The 9,416-nt window shown below is 40.2% G+C and overlaps 1 protein-coding gene across 1 annotated transcript; it reads right to left on the bottom strand.

The window, feature by feature from the left end:
• Nucleotides 1-1,498: 1,498 nt before the first annotated feature.
• On the bottom strand, nucleotides 1,499-9,204 carry TRMT2A (tRNA methyltransferase 2 homolog A). The gene is made up of 11 exons (XM_009975798.3): nucleotides 8,566-9,204; nucleotides 7,724-7,832; nucleotides 7,173-7,354; nucleotides 6,183-6,297; nucleotides 5,813-5,928; nucleotides 5,068-5,179; nucleotides 3,889-4,011; nucleotides 3,160-3,235; nucleotides 2,535-2,651; nucleotides 2,210-2,306; nucleotides 1,499-1,884 (listed from the first exon to the last, which is right to left on the bottom strand). Exons 1-11 carry the CDS (start codon nucleotides 9,168-9,170, stop codon nucleotides 1,596-1,598), a joined length of 1,941 nt encoding a protein of 646 aa, XP_009974100.2. The 5' UTR covers nucleotides 9,171-9,204; the 3' UTR covers nucleotides 1,499-1,595.
• Between the last annotated feature and the right edge of the window lie 212 nt (nucleotides 9,205-9,416).

Here is a 9,416-nt window from a genome sequence, read left to right as displayed (position 1 = left end):
TATTGCCACACGCCTGCCTGGAAAGCAGCGGGTATCGGCACGTCTGTCCGCTAGAACAGTAGCTATTTCTTTTGTTCTGTCCGTAATACATGTACGTTAGAAGTATGCTCAGTAACTTGAGATTTAAGACGGTTCTGCCTTGTACCACCCCCTCTGAGCCTCCTACGGAACAGACTGGCACAGTGCGATGCTGAGCCTGAGCAGAGCTGTGAGCCAGCCTGGGGGTGGCCCGGGCCCGGCGGGGCTGCGCCCCCCAGGGAGGCAGCGCTCAGTCCCGACCTGCCCCTCTGCGCTCTGTGGTTACTATGTTAAGGTTTTGCACTAAATACAACCGCCTTTTTCTCTTGCTGCACAGGGCTCCCAGTACACCAGGTGGGAAGAGGGTGGAGATGAAATCCCTTCCAGTCTAGGGCAGAGGCTTGGCAGAAAGAAACGGTGTCCAAAAGTACTTCAGTTATAACCTCAGATACAGAATAATCTGAGGTAATATTCCTATTGCTTTCTCGCTCTTCAGCAATCCCTGAATTACACCTCACTGTTCCATAAATACATTTTCAATGAGGCTGGATTAGCCTTTTCAGAGCTCCCCCAGGATCAGAAAGCCTCCGTGGGGCTACTAGAACTTTCTAGAGGTGAGAGTGACATAGGAAGTACCTGACTGAAGGTATCCACTGAGCAGACTTGCTAACAATTTGAGAGGAAAATGAGCCTCTTTATCAAAAGTGAAAAACTTCTTAGTTCCTGCCAAGATGGATGGCCCTGAGCGGTCAATTCCTGTTCCAGCTCAGATCATTTTTGTACAGTTAATTTGTGGCTGTCAGCTTTCACTGCTGCAGGCATGCCTGGGGTGAAGTCATTTCGGCTTTACTTGTACATTGTAGGAAATGATCTAAGAAAGGCTTTATTGTATTGTCAGTGACACTACAGTCTCAAAAATAAAACTGATTTCAACTGTGGAAGTTGCAGCATTTTTATTAAATATGAGTTCGTTGCTTCCTACTGAAGATTTAGCAAGTGAATCATTTATAGAAGGTTTAAGATTGCTAAATCTTTACTAGCGTATTCAAAAGACACAGCACTGCTTTGACAGGCTAGCAGAGCTGGGGGAAATTAGTACTGACACACACAGGTCCCTGTAACAAGATCATCTGCCCTGGGAATTGGCTACTGCAGTCAGTCTGCAGGGTCCTCCTTATGCTCAGCTGTTGTCGATGAAGTGTTAGCCAAGAGCTGCTACTTCAGTGTGGTGTATTATACTCACACTGGAAGGGATGGTGCTGCATTAAAAATCAGCCCAGGTTTCAGCTAGTCGTATCTGAAAACAGCTTATTTAAAGCTGTTTCAACTGGTTAAAGAGTGAGACCACCGTCTATATTACTTCAGCCACCTGAATTTCCCCCTGAGGGCAGGAGAAGAAAACCAGGCTTGGGCCTAATAGTACATAACAAAATTTAATTCAAATTAGCATGATGAAATAACTTGGAAGCCTCGCAATTACTCTGTTGTACAGAGATTTATTACCTAGATGTTACAGAAACAATGTTATCGAAGCAGTTAACAAGCAAAAGTAGTTTCTGGGAAGTGTCTCTTGGGAGTTAAGTTGATTCCCTGTCTTCAAGTGCAGAACCTACGTGTGCAGCAGAGCCCTGGCTGGCATCAGCGCTGGATGGGTTGGTGCCAGCCAAGCACTCCGCGTCGTACCGGGCTGCCGTGACCGGAGGGGCATCAGGCGTGGCTTCAGCAGAGCTCCCATTTGCATATTCGACCCTTTCAAAGAATATCAGTAACTCACAGTGCGGGGTCTGAGGGAAGAGATCCACAGCCATTGCTTTAACCGGCCGGAAAGAGGCTCCTTTCACTCTGTTGGACGGGGCCCGGCAAAGGCTGGAGGGGAAGGGAAGGAAGAACTGCATCAACATTTCAGTACACTGTTCATCACTGCTACTCTTCCAACAAAGGTTTTTCTTCCCCAAGCCTCAATTCCTCAACAGGGTTATTTCCCACCCCTAATATTTCCATTATTACTTGCATATTGGGCAACAGAATTGCAGGCTTGCTGAGTAGCAGCTCTCAGCTGTTTCTGGTGGAAGGTGAGCCTCAATGAATAGGGCTTAAAAATAAAAGTCCACTGATGGTCCCCCTCCCCAAGAAGCACGTATTTTTCTTCTTACCACATTTACTTGGTCAACTTAATTAAAGAAATACTCACTCCACGAAGTTATTCATTGCAGCTCTGGGATTGCAGGATACATAGATAAGTTTCTTCAGATGTTCAGCTCTTCTAATGGCAAGAATTACCTTGGAATCTAGATGATCAAAACCAAGACAGCCATTTACCAGTTCTGTGCACAGTGACAGGCTCTCAGAAAAATTCCAGATAATACTCCAGCACAAACAAAACTCTTGCAATACCCAGTTGTCTCAAGCTGTACCAGAAGCCTCCCACTTCATTTACTCCATTGGTATTTTCTGAGGTTCACCACCAAACCCCAAGAAGGAGAACAGACTTTAAACTTAAGGGAAGGTAAACTTACGTAGCCCTGCTCGTGGTGGATCTACAATAGTAATCAGGTTCTGAGGAGCTAATATGTTAATCAGGGAAGGAACAAGATCTTCAGCCTTCCCACAATGAAATTCAATATTATTCAGTTCTATAAAAAAAAAGAGAAGATATTATCAGAGCACTGAGCTAGTCAAAGCATCTTTCAGTATACTCAAATCAGTTATTAAATTTGGATGTCTTAGAAACTACAAACTGCATAGTCTACCCTGAAATCTGTAATTTAAGCAATCACTGGTACTTCAGATCATTTAAGCAGTACTAACCTGAGCATCTTCCATTATCTGGACTAAAGCAAAACCCCACAAAAAACAGCTACTGTTAATGTTTTATTTATGAGGGTAATTGTGGCTTCATATCACTTTCACACTGAAATGTTTTCTTTTTGGAGAAAAAAAAAAAGCTAGCTGTTAGTTAACAGGAAAATTGATCTCACAGACTAACATGGTATTTGTTTTCCAGAGAGATTAAATGTTTAAAATGGACAAGATAACTATCAACAACATGTAATTCTAAGCTGTTTAGATAACGTAAAGAGAAACTAGCTATACAAGTACTGTACTTCTTAACAAAGATCTTGGCATTTTCGCTTAACTAACCGTTAATCTGGGCATTCATTTTGGCATCCTGAACAGCTTCTTGGCAGAGCTCAATTCCAATCACCTTCTTCACTTTCTATAGAATCAAGGGAAAAAGATCCGTCTGTGGTATGTAAATGTAAACTTCAACATTATTCACAGCATCTGCAGTTAACTACTATACATGAATGTTGACTAGTACCTGGTCAGAGAATTGTTGCCTTGCAGCCAGAAAAAAGGCTGAGAAGGGACCTGTGCAAATAAATAGGGACTTCTTAGACTGAAGTTGTGGGATGAACACCATTTATCCCAACCTGTACATGACAGACTCCAGTTACGCTGGTGTCTTTCATTTTCGGGGGGGCCAGACTTCCTTACACGGTCTAACAAGCTCCGCTCTAAAAATTATAATAGAAACATTGGCTATTGATATCCAAAGCTTTCTGAGAAATCCCAAACTAGTTAAGTGGATAGATTTGAGTAAATTTTGGCTATCCTACAGAACTACTGCCTCCTTTGACTTGAATCATTTTCAAAATAATTTAGGCTGCTCAACACAAGGGTGAGCTTTCATAATGATTCAGTGAAACAGCTGCAAGCAGTTTAATTAGAAAATAATTGAAAAAAAAAAAAAAAAGATATATGTTGCATTTCAAGTACCTCAAGTATTTTCTTTCATTGTAAACAGAACTAACAGTCTACATCTGTCAAAAGTAGCTTATATCCAGGAGATAAAAATCACTCGCTCACCTTTGCTAAGGAAATCCCAATAGTTCCTGTACCGCAGCAAATGTCAAGCACGGTGCTCTCCTGGCTCAGTTGCGCCCACTCCCTAATAGCGGTATACAAAACTTCTGCAGCCTGGGTGTTTACCTGTGAAATTACATTTCAAATAGGTCTACTTCTTCATAAATAGTCAGTGCCTATTAATGAATCTTAGGAAAGCATGTTTTCTTTTTCTTGGTTCTAAGAAACCAGACAACTTCACATGTAAGTTAAAATCACATGTAACTGACCTAGACTGGCACACAGTAAGAGACAGCCATTCCTTTGTTAAAAGTCCCGATTGGTTCTCTCTGCAAAGTAATGTTTTGTCATATATATTCTAGTAAAAACATGACATTTTCTACAGTACCTAAAAAGCAAGTGTGGAAACTAGAGGAGACAGCAGACAAAATAATTAAGCAAAATTCTAAGCAATAAAGTCCGGACTTTAAAAATACTTCCTCTCCTTGAACAGAAAGCAGTGAAGATTCAAAACCAGGAGACTACAACCATGACAATACACTCGACAAGCTTTATTTTAACCTTGTTTGTAATACTCCTTTAAAGTAAATGCTGTAATTACACATTAAGGTTAAGGAAGTAGTGTATAATAAGCTTTCTAAACCAGTGCCTCTAGAGCAAGCATATTCTCTTCTTAAAGAGCAAGTAAAGCACACCGTGGGAGAAAAAAAAAGTCACCTATAATCTATGGCAAATAATAGAAAATGCAGTTTTGCATCAATGTATTTACAATGCCAAGCGATCATATACTTTCTTCCTATTTCAATACTTTTAATTTCAACGATATAGGCTACCTGCTGAGGCTTTGAAATGTTGGAAGGGCAGAAACAAGTTTTGGAAAAAACAAACAAAGTTAGTACTATGAACTACTGAACTATATACTGCATATTCGGGATACATAAAGGCTGCCATTCAACAGGAGGCAAATGATGCTGAACTAGTAAAAAGAAAAAAAAAAAAATTGTCTGCAACATGCCCCCATCAAGTTTACACTCATTCACTGTTTTTACCGCCAAACATAATATTCAAAGGTATTTAATAATACCAAATATAAAAAAGGATTAAATCTCTAGGTATATATTAGCCAAACTTAATGGCATTAATGCAAATTCAGTTAAATGAGCAACTACCTATCAACCTTACTTGAAAAAATGCATGAGGAGAAATTCTAAATTTTAGGCCAAGAAGTTCTTCATATATGTACTTATCACCAGCCACATGCTCCAACGGTAAGTCCTCTAGATTGGGAGATTTCCTGTGGGGATCAAGGCACGGGAGACAAAGAAGGGAAAAAAAGAAGTCAAACATGTTTGTTACAATTTTTACCAAAGCTGTAGTCATCTTAAAAATTGTAGTACTACATACTAAGCAGTAATTTATAGTGGGCTAACATTTATCATATCCTTTTAGAGACTCTGTTGGCCATTTCTTTCTCACGGTGTACAACTGTTCCACTGGTGTCAACAGTAGGAGCTACACTATCTCCAGATGAAGACAGTATGAGCCTTGTGCTCTGTGGAAGAGGATGGGGAGATTAAAAAAAAATCACATAAAATAGGGAAGAAAGGAGGCAGAAGTTACTTGTTGATAGTAATAAATATCCATCTACTGTAGCAAACACTTCTACAGTTTGACAACCAGAAACTAGTAGTGGGTTCACCCAACTGAAACTCTACCTGCCTTTATCCAGTGAATACTACAGGAGAATGAGAAATTTCTGGAGTCTCTTCTGGAGAAGGTAAATAACTGTTCAACAAATTAGTAGCACTGCTGCTACTTTTATGAAATTGACCAAATAATGGTGTGGAAGTGCTACCTACCTTTCTGTCGCAAATGCCAAAAATCCAGACACTGCCAAAATCCCCCAAAGCAAAGCCAACTTCCTCACCTTTGTCCTTCCTCCACAAAGTACAAAGATGTAATGCCACTGCTCTTTCCCATCCCTTCTGTGAAGTATTTTGCCAGAGATATTTTCAGATCAGCCAGCTCTTCTTTACTTAATTTCTAAAGGTTTCATTGGAAAGAAGAAAGAATAATCATCAGTGACTTAGAGATATAATTTAGCGTATGCCTTCTATAAGCATATTAAATACTTGTTCATTTCCATAAATCAGATTAGTCTAAATAGAAGAGTAGTAATGCAAGGTAAACTGCACCAGGTAATCATTCTGTTTCTCTTTTGCATGCACTATACATAAAATCAAATTCATGTAATTTTAAAGCTGTCTGGGCTGAACATCACAGATCAACTTAAATACCTGAGGATTAAAATAAACAATTGCCATGATGTGGCCATTCCTGCTGGTACGGACTGTGAGCTGTTTCCAGTGACCTTCATAGGTTTCTGGGCTGTAAACTGAGTAAGGAGTTGACCTGAAAATTTCAGAAGCTTGGTTACTTAACAGAGAACTATTTTTTTGCACAACATTCAACTTTATTGAAAGAAAAGAAGCTCACCATGCAAAGTGATGGAAAATGTTAAGCACAAACAGAGGCTACATTGATTTGTAAAGAAAAGAATGACTTCCACATCTTCATTAAGAAAAAAGAGACTGATGAGTAGATAACTCCTAATGCAAAATAATCTGTCCCTACTTCTCCCAGTCCTGTTACCCATTTTAACCCATCCAAAATTACAGACAGGATACAGGCAGATTCCCACCACAATCAGAGAATGACACAACTTTTTGTAATGCCTTCATCGGCTTCTGTGCTTCATACCAAGTTCAAACTTTCCATCTTCATGATTCTTCTGAGGTTTCAATTTTTGAGGATTTAATTGCTTTTTAAAGAAACCACTCCTTTTTCTAAAAAGTATTGTGCTTAAATTTACAGCCTTTGTTTTATTCCTTATTGTAGGATGATTCTTCTCCTCACCCAAGGAAGCAACAGACCTTTGTTATTCAAATTCCTCTTTTAAAAGGCCTTTTTCTGAGTATTTCTTTACAGTTAGTGGAAGAAGCTCTCAAATAACAGACACTTTATATTGTAGACTTATATATCTCATTGCTTGCAATAAAGCTGTGTTCATCTGGTACCTGTTCCTCCATCTCAGAACAGCTGAGTAAGAGCAAAGGAAAAATACCCAGTGATCTAGGCACAAGATGTAAACAGCAAAGAATTGCTAAAAATTGAGACTGAGGTCTTAAAGCTCGGAATAAGAACTAAGCTTTTAATATTTAATTTTATGAAGATTTTTGAGTAAGACATCAAAACCTTTACAGATAACTCATTTTACTTATGCTCACCTTATGTAGTCTTGGAAAGCTTTTACTACTTTTTTGGCAATAGCAGGAATGTGAATAGTATCAAATGGCTCCACTACAGCACATGTACCACCCTTATATTTGCCAAGACGACAACCCACAGTTTTGTCTTCTTGATTTACACCAATCCCAATCAAGAACTCACATTTGTTGCGATATTCAGTCTAGATTTAAAATAAAGTTATGTAAGATATTTACATAGCACTTATTTGTACATGCCAAGTTTCTCCTGAAACAACCCTCATATGCTTAAATACATTTGCAAATGGATGCAGGTGATTCAGTTCATATGGAAGATATTCATTGATTTTGATACGATGAATAATGAAAAAGTATCAGTGAGTCTCATTACTTAAAGAGCAGTATCCTGTTATTTAAAGAGCAATATTACATCAAAAGCAATGTGTACAATTCATCATTCATTACAAGATGAAGTCAAATACTCAGTTTGCCCACACTCTCTTAAACCCAAATGATTCATTTAACCCTAAACTCATTAACCCCACTCCATACTTTACCTAGGATTACTTTACCTGTAATGGTGATGCTTTCACTCCCTCTACTGGGCAACACAATTTATTATACTTCTGCTTCTGCAGGAACAACCAAGGTAATAAAGCTCTGTTGTTACTTCCTATTTCCCTGCCCAAATCAGAAACAAAAATTGTAGAGTAGACATTTAGAAAAACTGAGGTTAACAGTTGCACAAGACTGTTTTGTTTTTTTTTTTTAATGGAGCATAAAAAAGTAACAGATTATCAGATAAAGAGTATTTCTTCCAGAATTTTTTAACAGGCAAACCCCCCCTTAACTTTGTACGAGCTGTTACCTGAAAAAATAAAGTTAAACGTAGTTATAAAGGAACATACTAGATTTACAAATGTACCCATGCATGAAAAGAATACCAATTTTATCTATGTAAGTAAGGCAAGAGATAGAAGTGATACTCTGATGTACAAAAATCAAGCATAAAAATTTGAGGTAATTTTTAAAGAGAAAATCCTAATAGTTATTTATCATCTCTACAGGTGATCTCTTTCACCATTTGACACTGCCTATTTATTTTTTTTTTTTAAATTTATGGGCATAAACATTCTTCTGCTTAGGTCTATGGAACAACAGAACTTTAAACAATGCCCCTTCATTCAGCAATCTTTCGAGGCTGACCAAGAACAGCAATAGCAAGTTTTGTCAGCTGGAGCAGTTTTTAAGTCCTAGCATCACAGATTATCTTTTATTACTTTGTCAGGGTATCTGGGTTTTGACCTACCTCTAGCTTACTATGTTAGAGATAGGAATCTGTGCAAATTAAGCTATATCCCAACATAAGGTCAAGTCTTGTAAACATCACAGTAGCTTTACAAACAGGAATTACTTTGTCAGCTTCTGCAGCACTTGTTCACATTCCTGCTTCTTTTTGGCCAGCTGCTCCTCGTAAGGCATGTTCCACAGCGGGGTCACGACATCTGCTATTTGCTTGCTCAGAGGCTCCTCTCCGCCGGCTTTGGAGGGAGCCGGCCGCTTCACCTCTCCCTGCTCCATCTCCTCTTCCTTCTTCCTTTTTTTTGCAATCGGGTCAGCCTTTGGCTTGGCAAGCCTAACGCTCAGGTGCCGGCTCTTCCACAAAACCCCATGGAGGACTTTCATGGCCTTGTCCCTCTCCTCCTCGCTCTTAAATGTCACGAATGCAAACGTCTGCCTCCCAAAAAGTTTTATCTTGTGAGGATTGAGTCCGTATTTGGCAAGGAACTTTTTCACATCGTTGAACCCGATGTACTTAGGAAGGTTTTGTATTTCTACTTTATAGATCTCAGAGGTAAACAAGTCTCCCTTAATGTATCTGTACACGTCCGGGCTGGCTGTGGGGCTCTCCGCGGGGTCACCCCCGCCTCCCTCGGCCTTGCTCCCCAGCTCAGCCCCATCTTCAGGCCCCAGCAGACGTGCGGGACTGGGGCCGCCCCGCTCGCTGCCCTCCGCCATGCTCTCGCCAGCCCCCCTCAGCCTGGACAACACGTCAACCCCCACCCCTCCTGCGCCCCCCCGGCCCCGCGCACACCTCGAGCTTCCTCGTGCCGGGCTCCTGGGGGCGGGGCTGTGGCGTCACCGACAGACCCTTGCAAAAGCAACCGGGGTGGGGAGGAATTATTTTTTTTTTTTTTTTAATATCTGACTCTCACTGCAGCCGCTCCCCACGTCTGGGGTCAGCCGCGCCTCTTAAAAATAAGA

Source organism: Tyto alba, unplaced genomic scaffold (assembly GCF_018691265.1).
Source record: "Tyto alba isolate M040663 unplaced genomic scaffold, T.alba_DEE_v4.0 Super-Scaffold_44, whole genome shotgun sequence".
In the NCBI taxonomy this organism is placed as follows: domain Eukaryota; kingdom Metazoa; phylum Chordata; class Aves; order Strigiformes; family Tytonidae; genus Tyto; species Tyto alba.
The sequence above is the reverse complement of the archived record's forward strand: the minus strand, read 5'-3'. Positions and strand labels throughout refer to the sequence as shown.